The 21150-nt window shown below is 45.5% G+C and overlaps 1 protein-coding gene across 2 annotated transcripts in view; it reads left to right on the forward strand.

Annotated features, from left to right (window-relative positions):
• Nucleotides 1–21150, forward strand: part of LOC137656669 (sister chromatid cohesion protein DCC1) — a 118229-nt gene that overhangs the window by 41173 nt on the left and 55906 nt on the right. The window contains exon 4 of one of the 2 annotated variants that reach the window (XM_068390846.1): nt 12337–12438. The exons of the other annotated variant lie outside the window; for it this stretch is intronic. Coding sequence (XP_068246947.1) covers nt 12337–12438 — 102 coding nt within the window. The remainder of the gene's footprint in view (nt 1–12336; nt 12439–21150) is intronic. 2 annotated transcript variants of the gene reach the window in all.

Raw genomic sequence — 21150 nt, forward strand, 5'->3', positions numbered from 1 at the left:
CCTCCGTCCTCTTCAATTCCATCTGGCTTTCCACTGGAAAAAGGACAAGACGCTAGAGGCGGTCTCGATCCCGATTTCCGGAAAGATGAAGTCTTGTCTGACTTGGTGGAAGGACAATATCAACCTAAGAGAGGGTCTTCCCCTGGCTGTTCAGTTACCCAACCACGTTCTCTTCTCGGACGCATCGGACTTGGGCTGGGGCGCGACGCTGGACGGTCGGGAATGCTCAGGTCTGTGGAACACGAGTCAGAGGAGCATGCATATCAACTGCAAGGAGCTGTTGGCAGTTCATCTGGCCTTGAAAAGCTTCGAGTATCTCCTTCGAGGCAAAGTGGTGGAAGTAAACTCGGACAACACCACGGCCTTGGCGTACATCTCCAAACAAGGAGGTACCCACTCACTGACGTTGTACGAGATCGCAAGGGACCTGCTCATCTGGTCAAAAGATCGAGACATCTCCCTAGTAACGAGGTTCATCCAGGGCGACTTGAACGTCATAGCAGATTGTCTCAGTCGGAAAGGGCAAGTAATTCCAACAGAATGGACCCTCCACAAGGATGTGTGCAAGAGACTTTGGGCCACTTGGGGTCAACCAACCATAGATCTCTTTGCAACCTCGCTGACCAAGAGGCTTCCAATCTATTGCTCTCCAGTCCCGGACCCAGCAGCAATACATATAGATGCCTTCCTCCTAGATTGGTCACATCTGGATCTCTACGCATTCCCACCGTTCAAGATTGTCAACAAGGTACTGCAGAAGTTCGCCTCTCACGAAGGGACAAGGTTGACGTTAGTTGCTCCCCTCTGGCCCGCGAGAGAATGGTTCACCGAGGTACTTCGATGGTTAGTAGACGTTCCCAGAAGTCTGCCTCTAAGAGTAGACCTTCTACGTCAGCCGCACGTAAAGAAGGTACACCAAAGCCTCCACGCTCTTCGTCTGACTGCCTTCAGACTATCGAAAGACTCTCGAGAGCTAGAGGCTTTTCGAAGGAGGCAGCCAGTGCGATTGCTAGAGCAAGGAGAGCGTCTACCGTTAGAGTCTACCAATCGAAGTGGGAAGTCTTCCGAGACTGGTGCAAGTCAGTTTCTGTATCCTCGACCAGTACCTCTGTAGCCCAAATAGCTGATTTTCTCTTATACCTGAGAAAAGGACGATCCCTTTCAGCTCCCACTATCAAGGGCTACAGAAGCATGTTGGCATCGGTCTTCCGGCATAGAGGCTTAGATCTTTCCAACAATAAAGATCTGCAAGACCTCCTTAAGTCTTTTGAGACCACTAAGGAGCGTCGTTTGGCTACGCCTGGGTGGAATTTAGACGTGGTACTAAGATTCCTCATGTCAGACATGTTTGAGCCTTTACAGTCAGCCTCCCTGAAAGATCTCACTCTTAAGACTCTTTTCCTGGTATGCTTAGCCTCGGCTAAAAGAGTCAGTGAGATTCATGCCTTCAGCAAGAACATCGGATTTTCGTCGGAAAAAGCTACTTGTTCGCTGCAACTTGGTTTTCTAGCCAAAAATGAGCTACCTTCTCGGCCTTGGCCTAAATCTTTCAATATTCCCAGCTTATCGGAGATCGTAGGCAATGAACTAGAAAGAGCCTTATGCCCTGTTAGAGCTCTTAAGTTCTATTTAAAGCGTACTAAACCTTTACGAGGCCAATCTGAAGCTTTATGGTGTTCAGTTAAGAAACCATCCTTGCCTATGTCAAAGAATGCTTTGTCATACTTTATCAGATTGTTAATACGAGAAGCTCATTCACATCTGAGTGAGGAAGACCAAGCTTTGCTTAAGGTTAAGACGCACGAAGTTAGAGCTGTAGCAACTTCCGTGGCCTTTAAGCAAAATAGATCTCTGCAAAGTATAATGGACGCAACCTATTGGAGAAGCAAGTCAGTGTTCGCGTCATTTTACTTGAAAGATGTCCAGTCTCTTTTCGAGAACTGCTACACACTGGGACCATTCGTAGCAGCGAGTGCAGTAGTGGGTGAGGGCTCAACCACTACAATTCCCTAATTCCATATCCTTTTAATCTGTCTCTTGAAATGTTTTTAATGTTGTTTTTTATGGGTTGTCCGGAAGGCTAAGAAGCCTTTCGCATCCTGGTTGATTTGGCGGGTGGTCAAAGTCATTTCTTGAGAGCGCCCAGATTAGGGGTTTGATGAGGTCCTGTTGTATGGGTTGCAGCCCTTGATACTTCAGCTCCTAGGGGTCTGTCAGCATCCTAAGAGGATCGCGAGGCTCCGTAAGGAAGACGTACTTACAAGGCAGAGTAATCGTCTAAGTCGACTTCCTTACCAGGTACCTATTTATTTTGTTTTCGTTATATTGATAACTTCCAAAATGAAATAAAAACTCTTAGCTTAAACGATGTAAACATATTTAACTGGTCTCTACCCACCACCCTGGGTGTGAATCAGCTATATATATTCACCGGCTAAGTTAAATATTTAAAAATGATATTTTAATTATAAAATAAATTTTTGAATATACTTACCCGGTGAATATATAAATTAAATGACCCTCCCTTCCTCCCCAATAGAGACGCAGTGGGATGAGAAGAAATTGAGTCTTTGTTTACATCGAGTATGGTATCTGGCCGACAGTTGGCGCTGGTGGGCACACCCGCAACCTGTATAGCGATCGCTGGCGAGTTTTACTGTTTTTTGTCTGTCGAGCAACAGAGTTGCAGCTATATATATTCACCGGGTAAGTATATTCAAAAATTTATTTTATAATTAAAATATCATTTTTCCTGTTTCTCCGATTTCTCAACAGTTGGTTGAAGACATCGAGATACAAAGGGACCCTGATCACTCCCAAGCAGCCACACATCAAATAGTACCCTGATAGCTGTTTGTCTCTCTTTAGTTGGGGAAGCTTCTCAATTTCTACAGTAAAGATACCGCTAAGTCTCTGATCCAAGTTTTCAACTTAGGTTCAGACTTGGACTCCTCACGAGAATCGAGAAGACTTTTAAGGAGTAGGGTGGGGACAGACTTGACTTCTTAGAGAACTCAAGCCACGTGGAGAGTTTCATGAGTCCTCAGGTCTCTTAAACAGACCCTCTCAAACCCATGATAGCCTGGCGAAGTGAGTAAGAAAACTCCATATTTTTCCTGTGTCACTAATCATTCTGAAGGATTGAAGTTCTTCATCGCCTTGGTTAAGGAGTTTTGTAGAACTGTCAGACATGTGCTCCTACAAGAGGACCTCCTGGATTTGATCTCATGAGACCAAGAACAGCAGATCCTCCGCAGCTCTCAGGATCAGGTGTTTTTCATGAAAACGGTAATCTGTTAGCAACAGGTGATCTTCGCTACCCATTACCTATGGGAGGTATCCACAGTTTCCTGGATATTTTTATCCTTGAACCAGTGGTAAAGGCTCGACAGATCATGTAGTAAACCTAACTAGGAGGAAGATAAGAATGACTAGCCTCTTTTTTTCTTCCCCATTCCTTGGGGTGCAGCAGTCTATCCATTATTTGCTGGACTGGATGAGAGATGCAGGAGAGCCATATGATTTAGCAACTTTCCTTAGCAATAAGTTTGTGTGGAAGTATCTCCCCCATCCTTCTACATGAGGAGTTAGGACAAATTCATGTTCCCATACTCTCATATACTATACATTTAGACAACACAATATAGGTTCTTTCTTGACCGTCTACCAGTCCATACTAGTGACCTAACCTACCATATGCCTTATTTTCATGACTAGGGTGTTATAAAGTTGACAGAAGTCGCTCCTAATGCTCATATTCAGGACCAAAGTGCTTTGACATTTCCCGGGAAAGTAAACCAGCCAGTTCACTATAGGAATCCCTCCCCCTTAGGATAAGTCCCATAATAAAGAATGAGGATTTGTATTCTTATAGGGAGAAACAAATTTTTTATTGTAATTTGTACCTTAGCCCTTCAAGTTACACTTCCTGCTTAAACCATCATGCAAGTCCTAGGTTTAAAGTCACAGGGGCTACTCACTATGCTGGCGAGGTGGAATGGCCGATTCCACCCCCCTTCCAGTAACCACTATTACCACATTATAAATTTTAACAGCCAAGTTCCAGCTGTGTTGAAAACATACTCCTGTTAAAGGGCTCGCTGTTTGTATGGTTAGTAAAAATACAAATTACTTTAAAAACCTGTGATATTTGCTGTAAGTCAAGTTTATTTTTCTTGGTTATTGTTGTCCAGAAAGAGGCTGAAGTAAAGAAAACATGATATGTATGTTTCTGGGCTCGAACCTGTGCCGCCCAGTGAATAAGCTCCATTTAGCACTTATTCTTAGGTAATTTACTGCCAAATATACCAGAGAAAAAATGTAAAGGAGTGCTAGGTTAACTAGCTCGCTCACCTATTGGTGTCGGTATAAAATTGGGCGTATATTCCAGAGGTCCCGCACTATTTAGATTAATCCACGACAGAGAACCCCAATAGAGGAGAGCCGTTCAACCTCACTCGGTACTACTACAATGCATCCGCTCAGAACCCAACTCCTTTTAGCACAACGATCAAAGTAACCCGCATTTTTCTGGTGCTCTCGATTTTGGATATTTTCTAGTGAATTATGGCTTCTTCGTCGGTTTCCCAGGAGACACCGTCTAAGTTAAGTACCAAGCTGGATTTTACTGTGTTTTAAGCAACCTAGATCGTTTAATATTTATATTATAGGAGTTATTCTCTTCGTTCATACCGATCTTGCTTGATTTCACTACAGTTGGTACTCCTGTTTTTGAGAGCTTTTAATTTTCACTTGCGGTGTTACTATGTGTATTATTTTTATTATCAAATATTATTTGTTATTGTGAATATTCATTATTTAGCGTTTAGAATCCTCGTGGTTCAATTTTTGGGCCGATATCATTTACGTATCGCTATGGCTGCCGACCGTGCTAAGGCGGCAATGTTATTTTAGCCATCAGGTGTGTCTTTTGTGATTTAATTATTTATGTTGCATGCCTTGCCCAAAAATTTTCTATGTGTTTATTCATATATTTAACGCTATTATTATTATTATAATGAATATTTGTGCCATTACTCCGTTTGATCTGTCTGGTTGGGGATCGTCAGTTGGTAGCCCTGCTGCCTCGTATCACGTGATCCTCCCCCACGCTCCCCCTCTAGCTAGGTGGGAGGCTAGGCTTCTCCCCCCTCCACTAAGGGACCGTTGCCTTCCCTCCTTTTAGAGGGGGTAGTTAAGTGTTTATGGACTTTGTCCTCCGGGTGGCCCGGCGGTTTAGTCTCTGTCTAGTCTGGTTGGCCACCGGTCTACAGAGTTGGATCCCGGTGTACCCTATTTTATATTCACTTTTCATTCTGGCTTATGTTATACGAAACCCTCCGGGTTCGATTGGCAGTTCTTAGTTACAGTTCCGCCCCCCTATTATTTTATAACATTTCCTATGATGATTATATATGACAGATCACTACCCCGGAGTCCCTAAAGGAATTGGTATTGAATATACCTTTATTTCCCGGCCCGGGGTCTACCCCACCCCGGGAAATCAGACACTATGTGTCTTAATTCCTTGTTATTGCATCCTTTTTTATGCTCCCGGCTTGACCGGAATGGATGGCTATACTTTAGTTTCAAGTTAGACTTATGTTTAGGCCCGGGACCTCCGGTCCCGCCCCTATGTAAGACTATTACAGTTAAGCTCTAACCTTGCGTTAGACCTATGTTAGGCCCGGGTCCTCCGGACCCGCCCCTATTAAAAAAAAAAAAAAAAAAAAGTACAGTTAAGCTCTAATCTTGTGTTAGACCTATGTTAGGCCCGGGTCCTCCGGACCCGCCCCTACTTAAAGACTAGTACAGTTAAGCTCTAATCTTGTGTTAGACCTATGTTAGGCCCGGGTCCTCCAGACCCGCCCCTACTTAAGAGAATTACAGTTTCTCATATACTATTCTTTTTACAGATGGTGCATTGTCTGACGCCGGCCTGTGCAGCTGTTTTGCACCAGCCTTGTGGCCACTCCGTCTGCCGATCTCACGCCCCTTGTGGGGTTCAACTGGAAGACGTTGTGGTATGGCACCCGGATAACTGTGTGATTTGCTTCGACCTCATCACTACCCTTGGATCTGACTCGGTGAGTCCCGTTGGCTATATTGCCTTCTTATTTTATTTACTATTAGTAAGATATCTATGGTCTTGAAGGACCATTGGGAGTCTCCCTTTTATAATTCCCACTATTATTTCAGGCATCCCCGGAGCAAAAGTCTGCGGCTCGGGCCACACTGAAGGTGTGGGTTGGTGGGTTTGCCCGGAATGTAAAGTCTAAGCGGCCGTACGTCCTATCTGAGGACTACTGCACCATGGTTTACCCCAACGCCAAGTCTTCAGCTGCTGTGGCTAGGCATGTGGCAGCTCCCATCATTGCCCACATTGATGCCACTATAACGGGTCTCATCGACCCAGAGCAAGATCCATCGGACGCCCCCGGAGGTCTGGAGGACAATGTTGCCTCCATGAACCTGGACGTCGAACCAATGTTGCTAGACGAGCCGGATACAGGTAGGGTGGTAAGTGAGGCAGGTGTGTCCGGCGCTGAGATTCCTATCCTCAGCCCCGCTCTTTCTTCTTCTTCTGATCGCTCTTCCTTTCTTGGATTTTCTGGGGACCGTGATTCGTCTCAACGTTCATACCCGGTTCCCCCTAAGGATAAGTCTACTTCAAGGACCTTACCCAAAGCTCGCAAGCCTCACAAGACTTCTCATGGCTCTAAACATGGTACGAACCCGTCTTCAAAGACCTCTGGTTCCTCCTCTAAGTCTCACGACCCGGGAGTTCCTTCCGCCCCTCCTGCTGCTAGCCCGGGCCTTTCCGAATCAGCTATGCTTCGCATCGTGTCGGAGATGCAGGCAAAGTTGGTTTCGGAGATGCAGTCGAGGATGGACACGATGTTCTCTAACTTCGGTCAGAGAATTGGGGCTTTAGAGCAAGGAGCTCAGGAGAGAGTCCAAAGCTCTCTCATACCGGATGCCTCTAAGCTCCCGCCGTTTGCCAAGAACAACCCCTGGCGGATGGCTCTTCATTCCCCGTTCTCAGACGGAATGTTGACTCTGGAGGGCCTTGGCACTCGTCCTCTAGAGGACTTTGAATTCTTTCCTCCGGGTCTGGCATTTCCATTTCATGGTTATGCCAGACTTACCGAGGAAGCTTTAGTCCGATTAGACAAGGTCCCCAAAGAGACGGTCATCTTCCCGAAGGAGCAAGCCCAATCTGTTTGGGCCAGATTTTTGAATGACATCGGCTGCACTAACACCATGCTGACGCCTTATAAAAGCTCCTTTACGATGTTCTTAATGGACAAGACCACCTTGACTCCATGCGTCAATAAGGTGGCAGAACTTGCCTTTCAATATGCTCTGGAGGAGAAGCCCTTGCCTCCCATCCGAGAGGTGGATCCAATCTCCCTCCTTCTTCCCTCAGGTATTGAGTGTTGGGACAACGTCCATACCACCTTTACCTCCGGCAAGCTTGCAGCAGACTGTGCCTCAGTCTTGTTTAGTGAGAAGCTTCCCCGTCTCCCGGAATCCCTCATTAAACAGGAATATGATTCCCGCCTACGTGTGGGCCGTACTCTAAACCTGGCCACATCCACGGAGTCGATAGCCTTGACTTACGATACGGAGAGTATTTTTAAGTCTCTCAACAAGGCTACGTTACAGTCTTTGTATTATGACTTGTATGACTTCGCTACTGCTAAACGCAGATGTCGCAAGCATGTTCTAGCTGAGGCGACGATTAGGCATGAACCTAATAAACTCATCCGGTCCTCCTGTTGGGGTTCAAATCTCTTCCCCGAGGATCTCGTAGAGGAAGTCTTGGCGGAGGCCACTAGGGTTAATCAGAGCCTTAAAGCCCGTTGGGGTTTGACCCCTAAACGCAAGTATGACCCCGCAAATTATCAAGCCCGGGGTAGGAAGAAGCTTAGACCATATACCTCCACCCAGTTCAGGCAACAACAGAGTGCTTCATCCAACTTCCGGCTGCCTCTTCCTCCATCTTCTGTTGCCCCTGCACAGCCTTCCACCTCTCGGGCTCCTTCGGATGACTATGTCACCGTTCTGCTACCTAAGAGCCAGCTTTCTGGTGCCTCCGCCACTTCCCCTGCCTTTAACCAGTCCTACGAGGCTCATAGCTCTTCCCAGAGTTATGGTAGAGGTAGAGGCTACCACCGTGGCTCTAACCAGAACAAAGGCAGAGGAAGAGCCTTTCGCAGAGGAAAGAACTTCCGAGGCGGACGTGGAGGCAACTCCTCAAACCAATACTGAGGTACAGCAGGTAGGGGGGAGGCTCTATGCCTTCCGCAACAAATGGAGGTTCAGTCCCTGGGCGTTCAGTATCATCTCCAAGGGACTAGGGTGGAGTTGGATTCAAGGACCTCCTCCTCCGAACAAATTTCGTCAACATTCCACTCCGGACCTGGTCGAATTTGTCCAGGATCTTTTACAAAAGAACGCCATACAAGAAACGAAACATCTGAAGTTTCAAGGTCGGCTGTTCAGTGTCCCGAAGAAGGATTCAGACAAGAGAAGAGTGATTATAGATCTATCCCTTCTCAACTTGTCCATTCAATGCGACAAGTTTCGAATGCTTACCGTCTTGCAGGTGCGGACCTTACTTCCCCGTGGGGCCGTCACCACCTCTATCGATCTTACAGACGCCTACTATCACGTCCCGATAGCGAGACACTTCCGTCCGTACCTAGGCTTTCGCTTAGGGGACAAAAGTTACCCCTTCAAGGTGATGCCTTTCGGGCTCAACATTGCCCCAAGGATCTTCACAAAGCTAGCAGAAGTCGCTGTTCAGGAACTCAGGAATCAAGGGATTCAAGTAGTAGCCTATCTGGACGACTGGCTCATTTGGTCAGACACCTCCCAAAATTGCCTAAAAGCCACTCACAAAGTCATCCATTATCTTCAATCTCTAGGCTTCCAGATCAACTTCAAGAAGTCCCGTCTTCTTCCAAAATCGAAGTTCCAATGGCTCGGCCTGCAATGGGATCTTATATCTCATACTCTGTGTCTTCCCAGACCCAAGAGGTTAGAGATTGCAAGGAACACCAAACGCTTTCTCAAAGACAAAGTAAGTTCCAGACGACTCCAAGAGAAGATTCTGGGGTCCCTTCAGTTTGCCTCAGTGACGGATCTTCTTCTGAAGGCAAAATTGAAAGATATCAATCGTGTCTGGCGTTCGAGGGCGAACCGGAAGCTCCGGGACAGGAAAGTCCGCCTTCCTCCCATTCTACGGGAAAGACTTCTTCCTTGGACAAGAGCAAACAGTCTGTCAAAGTCAGTTCCCCTTCGATTTCCGCCTCCGGAATTAATCATTCACACAGACGCATCCCTATCAGGTTGGGGCGGCTATTCTCAGCTCAAGAAAGTTCAAGGTCTTTGGACTCCCTTGTTCCGCCATTTTCACATCAATGTGCTAGAGGCCATGGCAGTTCTTCTAACCCTGAAATGTCTCGCTCTTCCCAAGAAACAACACCTTCGTCTGGTCCTCGACAGCGAAGTGGTGGTCCGCTGCCTCAACAGAGGCGGGTCAAAGTCAGGGCCTCTGAACCATGTTCTAGTAGCCATATTCTCCCTAGCAGCCTCGAACCGTTGGCATCTTTCAGCTGTCCACCTGGCGGGAGTCCGGAATGTAGTGGCAGACGCCCTGTCCCGGACCTCCCCTCTAGAATCGGAATGGTCACTCGATCTAAAGTCATTTCGGTGGATTCTCTCTCAGGTTCCCGGTCTCCAAGTGGACCTCTTCGCCACGGAATCCAACCACAAATTGAGAGTATATGTGGCTCCCAATCTAGACCCTCAGGCTTACGCCACAGACGCCATGTCACAGAATTGGGACAACTGGGAAAAGATTTATCTCTTTCCCCCGGTGAATCTTTTGCTGAAAGTTCTAGACAAACTGAGATCCTTCAAGGGACAAGTAGCCTTGGTCGCACCCAACTGGCCCAAGAGCAACTGGTATCCTCTCCTGCGGGAGTTGAGATTATACCCTCGCCCGATACCCAATCCGGTTCTGTCTCAGATAGTACAAACACACGTTGTGTACGCTTTCTCAAACATTCAGAGCGCCCTAACTTTATGGACTTTATGAAGTTTGCGGCTATGCATGGTGCCAATATTGATCCTCAAAACACCTTGTTCCTAGAATCGGATAAACGGGATTCCACCATCCGTCAGTATGACTCTGCAGTTAAAAAGTTGGCAAAATTTTTAATAGACTCAGACGTGAACTGTATGAACTTGAACCTTACAGTCACTTTCTTTAGATCTTTATTAGAATCAGGTCTGGCAGCCAATACTATCACCACTATTAAATCGGCTCTGAAAAAGATCTTCCTAGTGGGTTTTAACATAGACTTAACCGACTCTTTGTTAGCTTCAATTCCGAAAGCTTGTGCCAGACTGAAACCGGTTACTCGTCCTACCCCGGTGACCTGGTTCCTTAATGACGTACTCAAATTGGCTTCTGATACCATTAACAGTTCTTGTGGTTACATGCCCCTTCTCAGGAAAACACTTTTCCTAGTGAGCTTGGCTTCCGGGGCAAGAATTTCTGAATTGGCAGCCTTGTCGAGAGACCCGGGTCATATTGACTTTCTGCCTTCAGGAGAGGTCCTTCTTTCTCCTAACAAATTCTTTTTGGCTAAGAATGAAGACCCTCAAAACAGATGGACCTCCTGGAAAATTGTTCCCCTCACGCAAGATCCGTCGCTGTGTCCTGTCACTACTCTTAGGTCTTATCTATCCCGGACCTCCTCTAACTCCTCGGGGCCTCTATTCGTTAGAGAACAAGGCGGTACCATTACTATTAAAGGGATCAGGCAACAAATTTTGTATTTTATTAAACAAGCTAACCCTGACTCTTTTCCTCTTGCACATGATATCAGGGCGGTTGCCACCTCGGTGAACTTCTTTCACCACATGAATTTTACAGACCTTTCCAGGTATACAGGGTGGAAATCACCGTCAGTGTTCAAGAAACACTACCTTAAACATTTGGAAGCCCTAAAATTTTCTACAGTAGCCGCAGGGAGCGTAGTTACTCACGAGTAACTCACAGGTTAAGGCCTTGACTCTTTATCTCTCCCTCTTACCTGCCTCATTTATACCCTATTGTATTCGTTGGTCGCGCACCTGAATACTGTTATTATATTTGTAAATTTTATGCTCCTGAGTATCTGTATATATTATCACTCACGGCATTATTATACCTACCTTATTGGATTTATGTTCATATTTAAGATACCCTTATAATTGTTTTTTGGTACTCATCTCTGATTAAAGCATCCTGTTTTTCTCTTACGCTTATGTTTTTTCCTTTATTTTGCAAGTTTGGTGACATTTTTCTCTTGTATAGATTCACTGGGCGGCACAGGTTCGAGCCCAGAAAAGGGATTTTGACGTAGGAAAAATCTATTTCTGGGCGAAGGACCTGTGCCGCCCAGTGAACCCTCCCAGCTCCTCTCCCTTGGAGTCCCCAAACTTTGGGTGCTAAGGAGTTGGGTTCTGAGCGGATGCATTGTAGTAGTACCGAGTGAGGTTGAACGGCTCTCCTCTATTGGGGTTCTCTGTCGTGGATTAATCTAAATAGTGCGGGACCTCTGGAATATACGCCCAATTTTATACCGACACCAATAGGTGAGCGAGCTAGTTAACCTAGCACTCCTTTACATTTTTTCTCTGGTATATTTAGCAGTAAATTACCTAAGAATAAGTGCTAAATGGAGCTTATTCACTGGGCGGCACAGGTCCTTCGCCCAGAAATAGATTTTTCCTACGTCAAAATCCCTTTTTTGATAAATTAGTCCTTTTACAGTACAGAAGGTCCTCAAATTACAAACATTTAGAGATACAAACACAAACCTAACTGAAAACAAAGATAAGGTAAAGAAATACTGTAATAAAACAATATTATATCATTTAATACAGTAAACAAAACAACATTTGTAATAACCTGATATCTATTTCATATGAAACGCGACTGTTTGTTGACTTTTATAGCCGGAAATCATAGGCATGGAATTGAGATTAGGCCTACCTTAGGCCAAAATGTAACAAAATTCAACTTACAAAAAGTTTCTTGGAACCCATTATGTTTGTAAGTTAAGGACCTTCTGTAATCCAAGTATTTTTTTCTTTACACTTGTATGACTAACTTAGCATTTTAGATTAAGTAGCCTACCCTACTTGATATTAGGTGAGAGTTTGCCAAAATATAATTTTCTTCAACCAATTGTCTTTTATAATTGTGAAATTAGAGAATTTCTTGCAAATCTGCATGTTCTAGATATGTTTTTTATTTCACCATTTTGCTTATAGGTAAGAGATGCCGAAACTTCAAATTCACTTGTGTTGCTCCCAGAATTTACCTTTCCTGACGGCATGCAAGCAGAGGGCGAACGCAGTCTGATTAATCGACGGGTGAGTAAGTTTGTACTGCGATCTACAATTTTCAATATTTAACTTAGCCGGTGATTATATAAGCTGCAGCTCTGCTGCTCGACAGAAAAACTCTACGTTAAAAATCCGCCAGCGATCGCTATGCAGGTAGGGGGTGTACTTCAACAGCGCCATCTGTCGTGCAGGTACTCAGTACTCAATGTAAACAAAGAACTCAATTTTCTCTCTGTCGTGCCACCGGCAAGACCTACTAATTCGCTGTTGCTAACTGGATTGGTTTTCACAACTTTTTGGTGAAGTACACGTTTCTAGTTTTGAGCTTTCGCTTTGCAGGCTTTATCTTCAATAAATCCTTGCATTCTTTTGTTGATATCGGATTATTTGTTGATGACTCTGGATAGTTTTTGAATTCCCCTTTGACCAATTCAAAATGGCTGACCTTTCTCAAGTCCCTAAATTCAGGAAGTGTAATGCTAGGGACTGTTCAAGGCGTCTTCCGAAGGCCTCTATCGATCCTCACACCGTTTGTTCCAATTGTCGGGATAAAACCTGTCAATAGGAAGATCGATGTGAGGAATGCGTTGGGCTTTCGGAATTCGATTTTATCGAATTCCAGAAATATACACGTAGGCTAGAGAGAGATAGAGTCAGGAGAAGTTCATCTCGCTCCGTTGAATTTTCCTCTCCTCATGCCCCACAACCTATTCCTTCCCCTGTAGTGGTTGCTCCTAATCCCCCTTCTGGCACTCAAGAACCTTCGATGGCAGATATGATGCGTGCCATCCAAGCTCTAGGTGAGAGAGTCGAGTCCTTGGCTAGTGACCGTAACCAGCTCATGGCGGACGTCAAGGAGCTGAAGTGTAAGAGTGCAGTGGGTGGTGATAAAGTGAGTGATAGTGTTGTGGATAGTGTTGCGCTTGAGGGTTCGTCTGTTCGTGCCTGTCATCCTCCTAGTCCGGGACCTCTTGCAAGCTCCCAAGTCCAGGGGAGAAGCAATGTCGTACGACCAAAGGGTTCGAGAGGCTTTAGTCAGCGAACAGACGTTCCCTCCGTGGTTTCGGGCGTATCTACCCAAGATCGCCCCACCCACACAGAGACGAGAGAGCCCATTTATTCCTCGTCTGCGGAAGAGGTTTCTCGTAAGAAACCATGGACCAAGGTCTCGCGGCCTCTTAAGCGCAAGTCGGTCCCTTCCGCGCAAGTCCAACGGCCCAGTTGTAGCCACTGGGTCAGTTCGGACTCGCTGCAGTCTTCCGACGACTGCTCACCTCCTAAGAGAGGCAAAGCGGTACCGCCTCAGGCAGTCACACCGTCTGTCGCCGCACCTGCTCCTATAGACCCTAAGTGGTCTTTGCTGCAGACCATGCAGTATCAGTTAACGTCACTAATGCAGGACTTTCGTGCGGAGAAGGTTGATGCTGAACCAACCTCTTGCCTACAACCAACCACGGTTGTGCGTCCTGTGGACGCTGAGGCGACCTTCTTCCGCACTCCAGCTGAGAGAGTCCCGCCACCCATGCGTTCCAGTGTACCCTGCCAGCCGCATGTTGACGTTCAGCGACGCACGGAACCTTCCGTTGACGTTCGCGAGGTACAACAACAGTCTAAGTTGTTTTGTTTTGACGCGGTGCATCAACCTCCGCAACCCAGTGTGGTTGCCTCTGCTCGCCCACATCAGACTAGACAGTCTGGAGTAGACGCTATGCGTCCCCGCGCTGCTATGGTTGTTGCCAGTTCACAGACTGGGCAACAGTTCCATGACGTTGCGTCCGGTTCAGTCACGCGTGCACCCGTGCTACCGGACTCAGCTGACCAGCCGATTCCTACTCCTTTGCCGCTTCCTCCTCAATTCTCGGATGATGGACTCTCTGATGATGACAATGCGGCACACGTTGATGAACCACATTCGGACCTTGACGAACCCAAGACCACGCAACCCTCTTTGGACTTTAGAAAAGTTCTTGCTCTGTTCAAAGAGATGTATCCGGACCAGTTTGTGTCTGCGGCTCCACGCTCTCCTCCGTCAGAGTTTGCTTTAGGTACGCAGTCATCCTCGCCTGCCTTTACGAAACTCGTCCTCGCCCGCTCGTCCAAGAGAGCTTTACGAGTTTTAGGAGATTGGATGCAGTCCAAAAAGAGCATAGGGAAGACAGCCTTTACGTTTCCCCCTGCGAAACTCTCTTCCAGATCGAGCGTCTGGTATGCCACGGGAGAAGTTCTCGGCTTGGGAGTTCCTGCCTCTGCCCACGGCGACTTCTCAAGTCTGGTAGACTCTCCCCGCAGGCTAGCCATGAGACGTTCTAAGATATGCTGGTCTCCTTCGGACCTAGACCATCTGTTGAAAGGAGTGTTTAGAGCCTTCGAGGTCTTTAACTTTTTGGACTGGTGTCTGGGAGCTTTGAGCAGGAAGATCTCCCCTTCTGACAAGGAATCTTCCTTGCTCATAATGTCCTGCATGGACAAGGCCATACGTGACGGATCTAGTGAGCTTGCGGCTTCGTTCGTATCCGGGGTCCTCAAGAAACATGAGAACCTTTGCTCTTTCCTGTCAGCTGGAGTGACACCGTGTCAAAGATCAGAACTTCTGTTTGCTCCTCTCTCAAAGTGCCTTTTTCCAGATTATTATTATTATTATTACTTACTAAGCTACAACCCTAGTTGGAAAAGCAGTATGCTATAAGCCCAGGGGCTCCAACAGGGAAAATAGCTCAGTGCGGAAAGGAAAAAAGGAAAATAAAATATTCTAAGAAGAGTAACAATAAATATCTCCTATATAAACTATAAAAACTTTAACAAAACAAGAGGAAGAGAAATAAGATAGGAGAGTGTGCTCGAGTGTACCCTCAAGCAAGAGAACTCTAACCCAAGACAGTGAAAGGCCATGGTACAGAGGCTATGGCACTACCCAAGACTAGAGAACAGTGGTTTGATTTTGGAGTGTCCTTCTCCTAGAAGAGCTGCTTACCATAGCTAAAGAGTCTCTTCTACCCTTACCAAGAGGAAAGTGGCACTGAACAAGTACAGTGCAGTAACCCCTTGGGTGATGAAGAATTGTTTGGTAATCTGTGTTGTCAGGTGTATGAGGATAGAGGAGAATATGTAAAGAATATGCCAGACTATTCAGTGTGTATGTAGGCAAAGGGAAAATGAACCGTAACCAGAGAGGAGGTTCCAATGTAGTACTGTCTGGCCAGTCAAAAGACCCCATAACTCTCTAGCGGTAGTATCTCAACGGGTGGCTGGTGCCCTGGCCAACCTACTACCTACCTACGACTTGATTAAGGAGATTGCTGCTTCTCTGATTCAGAAGGACACCCATGACCTGGTTGCGTCCTCTGCCCGCAAAGCCACCCCTTTGCCTACCTTGTCAAGACCCAGGATGGACACTCCAGCGTCCAGATTCATTCCGCCCTTTCGTGGCAGAGCCTCCAGCAGAGGAGGTGCTCGTGCCGAAGGGAGACGTGGGAAGAAGAAAGGTTCCAAGTCCTTTAAAGGCAGAGTCTGACTGCCACCTTCTTCAGACAGCAGTGGGAGCCAGACTCAAGAACTTCTGGCAGACCTGGGAGAAGAGAGGCGCAGATGCACAATCTGTGAAGTTGCTCAGAGAGGGGTACAAGATCCCGTTTGTACGAAAACCCCCTCTAGCAACGTCTCCCATCGATCTCTCTCCCAGGTACAGAGAGGAAGACAAGAGACGAGCATTGAAGCAGGAGGTGTCTCTCTTGCTAGAAAAGGGAGCGGTAGTCAAAGTCCTGGACCATCAATCCCCGGGCTTCTACAACCGTCTCTTCTTAGTGGTAAAGAAGACAGGAGGGTGGAGGCCGGTGCTAGACGTCAGTGCGCTGAATGTCTTTGTCACAAAGCAGACGTTCGCCATGGAGACCACAAAGTCCGTTCTAGCAGCGGTCAGAAAGGAAGACTGGATGGTCTCTTTAGACCTAAGGGACGCATACTTTCACGTCCCCATCCACCCAGACTCCCAACCTTTTCTGAGATTCGTTTACGAAAAGGTTGTCTACCAGTTTCAAGCCCTGTGCTTTGGCCTAAGCACAGCTCCTCTTGTATTTACGAGGCTGATGAGGAATATAGCCAAATTCCTTCATTTAGCGGACATCAGAGCTTCCCTCTATTTGGACGACTGGCTTCTAAGAGCTTCTTCCAGTCGTCGCTGTCTGAAGGATCTAAAGTGGACTCTAGATCTGACCAAGGAATTGGGTCTCCTGGTCAATATGGAAAAGTCTCAACTGGTCCCATCCCAAACTATTGTGTATTTAGGGATGGAGATTCACAGTCAAGCTTTTTGGGCTTTTCCGTCGGCCCCCAGAACAAGTCAAGCCCAGGTATGCATCCAGAACATGCTGAAGAAGGAACGATGTTCAGTCAGGCAGTGGATGAGTCTGATAGGGACACTTTCATCCCTGGAACAGTTCGTATCATTAGGAAGACTACACCTCCGTCCCCTTCAATATCACCTAGCTGTTTACTGGAAAAAGGACAAGACGCTAGAAGCGGTCTCGATCCCAATTTCCGAGAAGATGAAGTCTTCCCTGACTTGGTGGAAGGACAGTATCAGCCTCAGAGAGGGTCTGCCCCTGGCTGTTCAGACTCCCAACCACGTTCTCTTCTCGGACGCATCGGACACGGGCTGGGGCGCGACATTAGACGGTCGGGAATGCTCGGGAACTTGGAACTCGAGTCAAAGAACGTTGCATATCAACTGCAAGGAGCTACTGGCAGTTCATCTGGCCTTGAAAAGCTTCAAGTCCCTCCTTCAAGGCAAAGTGGTGGAGGTGAACTCGGACAACACCACGGCTTTGGCGTACATCTCCAAGCAAGGAGGGACCCACTCTATGACGTTGTACGAGATCGCAAGGGACCTCCTCACCTGGTCAAAAGATCTAAACCTTTCTCTAGTAACGAGGTTCATCCAAGGCAACTTGAATGTCATGGCAGATTGCCTCAGTCGGAAGGGACAAATCATTCCAACAGAATGGACCCTACACAAGGATGTGTGCAAGAGACTGTGGGCCACATGGGGCCAGCCTACCATAGATCTCTTCGCAACCTCGATGACCAAGAGGCTCCCAATATATTGCTCACCAATCCCGGACCCAGCAGCAGTTCATATAGATGCCTTTCTACTGGATTGGTCACATCTAGACCTATATGCATTCCCCCCGTTCAAGATTGTCAACAAGGTACTGCAGAAGTTCGCCTCTCACGAAGGGACAAGGTTGACGTTAGTTGCTCCCCTCTGGCCCGCGAGAGAATGGTTCACCGAGGTACTTCAATGGCTAGTGGACGTTCCCAGAACTCTTCCTCTAAGGGTGGACCTTCTACGTCAGCCACACGTAAAGAAGGTACACCAAGGCCTCCACGCTCTTCGTCTGACTGCCTTCAGACTATCGAAAGACTCTCGAGAGCTAGAGGCTTTTCGAAGGAGGCAGCCAGGGCGATTGCTAGAGCAAGGAGGACATCCACTCTTAGAGTCTACCAGTCGAAGTGGGAAGTCTTCCGTAACTGGTGCAAGTCAGTATCAGTATCCTCGACCAGTACCTCTGTAACTCAAATAGCTGACTTCCTTTTATACCTGAGGAAAGAAAGATCTCTTTCAGCTCCCACTATCAAGGGTTACAGAAGCATGTTGGCATCAGTCTTCCGTCACAGAGGCTTAGATCTTTCCAACAACAAAGATCTACAGGACCTCCTTAAGTCTTTTGAGACCACGAAGGAGCGTCGTTTGGCTACACCTGGTTGGAATTTAGACGGGTACTAAGATTCCTTATGTTAGAAAGGTTCGAGCCACTACAATCAGCCTCCTTTAAAGATCTCACTTTAAAGACACTTTTCCTGGTTTTCTTAGCCACAGCTAAAAGAGTCAGTGAGATTCACGCCTTCAGCAGGAACATCGGATTTTCATCTGAAACGGCTACATGTTCTTTACAGCTTGGTTTTCTAGCCAAAAACGAGCTACCTTCTCGTCCTTGGCCGAAATCGTTCGATATTCCAAGCCTATCAAATATGGTTGGAAATGAACTAGAAAGAGTCTTATGCCCTGTTAGAGCTCTTAAGTTCTATTTAAGACGAACTAAACCTTTACGAGGACAGTCAGAAGCTTTATGGTGTTCTGTTAAGAAACCATCTTTGCCTATGTCAAAGAATGCCTTATCTTATTTTATCAGACTGTTAAGGGGACCGTCCGCGGTGGTATTTTGGTATACCAACTTGAAAAATTCAAAAATCGTTTTATTGTCTCTCTGTATAGAGAAACATATCGTACATGCTCTCCAGAAGTTTCAACCCATTATTTTTACAAATAACGAAGATATAGAGGTTTTTAAATGATGACGTCATCCTTACTGTGTCGTCTGCATGACTTAGTTTGACAAAATCGTCTTTGTGTGTAATTTTGCATATATATAGCGATTTTTCACTTATATTTCGATCTATCGTACGTCTGGCAGAAATGGAAGGCATTAGTAGAGTGTAGATGAACGAAGTCTACTCCTACAATAACAGAAGCCAAAGTTGCCAAAGATGTATAGAAGTTATAATGTATGCCTATGTTTACTTGAAGTTCGTATGTACATTGTGTTTCCACAACGCCTTCGGGAACATTATAGCAAGGACAATGTTACCTAAGGTTGTAGAAAGAACAAATAGTCGATCATTTTTCCAAACAATGAAAATAGCGGTCTTTAAATGATGACGTCATCCTTATGGCGTCGTCTGCCTGACTGAGTTTGGCAGGTGCGCAGCTCTCTCTCTCTCTCTCTCTCTCTCTCTCTCTCTCTCTCTCTCTCTCTCTCTCTCTCTCTCTCTCTCTCTCTCGAATTATTTACCACTGCCATTTATACAAATACTTTTATTCTCTCTCTCTCTCTCTCTCTCTCTCTCTCTCTCTCTCTCTCTCTCTCTCTCTCTCTCGAAACTCCCATTTATACAAATACTATAATAACAATGTTCAACTCTCTCTCTCTCTCTCTCTCTCTCTCTCTCTCTCTCTCTCTCTCTCTCTCTCTCTCTCTCTCTCTCATGTTTCGAAATCTCGTACCTCTGGCAGAAATGAAAGGCATTGGTAGAGGGTAGGTGAATGAAAACTACCACCTACGAACATTTCACAAAGTTTCCAAAGACATATAGAAATTATAATGCATGTGTTTATTTACTTGAAGTTTGTATGTTGATTGTGCTTTCACAACGTCCTCTGGAATTTTATAGCAATGCCAATGTTACATAAGGTGATAGAAAGAACAAAAAGTAAGTTGAGAACAAGAAAACAGAAGCCAAAGATGCCAAAGATGTATAGAAGTTATAATGTATGCGTTTGTTTACTTGAAGTTCGTATGTACATTGTGTTTCCACAACGCCCTCGGGAACATTATAGCAAGGCCAATGTTACCTAAGGTTGTAGAAAGAACAAATAGTCAATCATTTGTCCAAACAATGAAAATAGCGGTCTTTAAATGATGACGTCATCCTTATGGCGTCGTCTGTAGGTCTGAGTTTGACAGATGCGTAGTTCTCTCTCTCTCTCTCTCTCTCTCTCTCTCTCGAATTATATACCCCTGCTATTTATACAAATACTTGTATTCTCTCTCTCTCTCTCTCTCTCTCTCTCTCTCTGTACATCCTTTTATTAGATAATAGAATGAATCTCTTTTTTCATTTGTTCGTATATCCTTGCAAAAATTCTTATTCTCTCTCTCTCTCTCTCTCTCTCTCTCTATCATCTTATTTTATAATAGGATGAATCTCTTTTTCATTTGTACGTATACCCTTGTAAAAAATACTTCTCTCTCTCTCTCTCTCTCTCTCTCTCTCTGTACATCCCTTTATTAGATAATAGAATGAATCTCTTTTTCATTTGTTCGTATACCCTTGTAAAATATACTTATTCTCTCTCTCTCTCTCTCTCTCTCTCTCTCTCTCTCTCGAATTATATACCCCTGCTATTTATACAAATACTTGTATTCTCTCTCTCTCTCTCTCTCTCTCTCTCTCTCTCCAATTATTAAAAACTCCCATTTATACAAATACTATAATAACAATGTTCAACTCTCTCTCTCTCTCTCTCTCTCTCTCTCTCTCAATTTGAACTGTCATCTATATCAGCCAAAGGCTCTCTCTCTCTCTCTCTCTCTCTCTCTCTCTCTCATGTTTCGAAATCTCGTACCTCTGGCAGAAATGAAAGGCATTGGTAGAGGGTAGGTGAATGAAAACTACCTGCTACGAAAAAATCACAAAGTTTCCAAAGACATATAGAAATTATAATGCATGTGTTTATTTACTTGAAGTTCGTATGTTGATTGTGCTTTCACAACGTCCTCTGGAATTTTATAGCAATGCCAATGTTACATAAGGTGATAGAAAGAACAAAAAGTAAGTGGAGAACAAGAAAAAAGAACCAAGAAAGAGGGAAACATGGATAAGAGTACAAAGCTGAAACCTGCTAACTAAAACACTGGCAACAATTAGAGATTGCTGGCAACTCATAACATAGGAATAGTAAACTGAGGGTTCAAATACCTCCTTTAGGGTGCATTTATGTAGGAATGAACAATAAAAGTTATCATAATAATATTATCTTGATTTCTTTTAGAAAAGAAGCGAAAGCTTGCTGCAAATCTTTGGGAGCTCATAACTCAAAAACATACATATTCCCACTTAGGTACATTTTTCTCACTTATTTGTTGTTCGATATTAGAGAAGAAGATATCGTTGAAAAGAAGA

Source organism: Palaemon carinicauda, chromosome 17 (assembly GCF_036898095.1).
Source record: "Palaemon carinicauda isolate YSFRI2023 chromosome 17, ASM3689809v2, whole genome shotgun sequence".
Taxonomy (NCBI): Eukaryota; Metazoa; Arthropoda; class Malacostraca; order Decapoda; family Palaemonidae; genus Palaemon; species Palaemon carinicauda.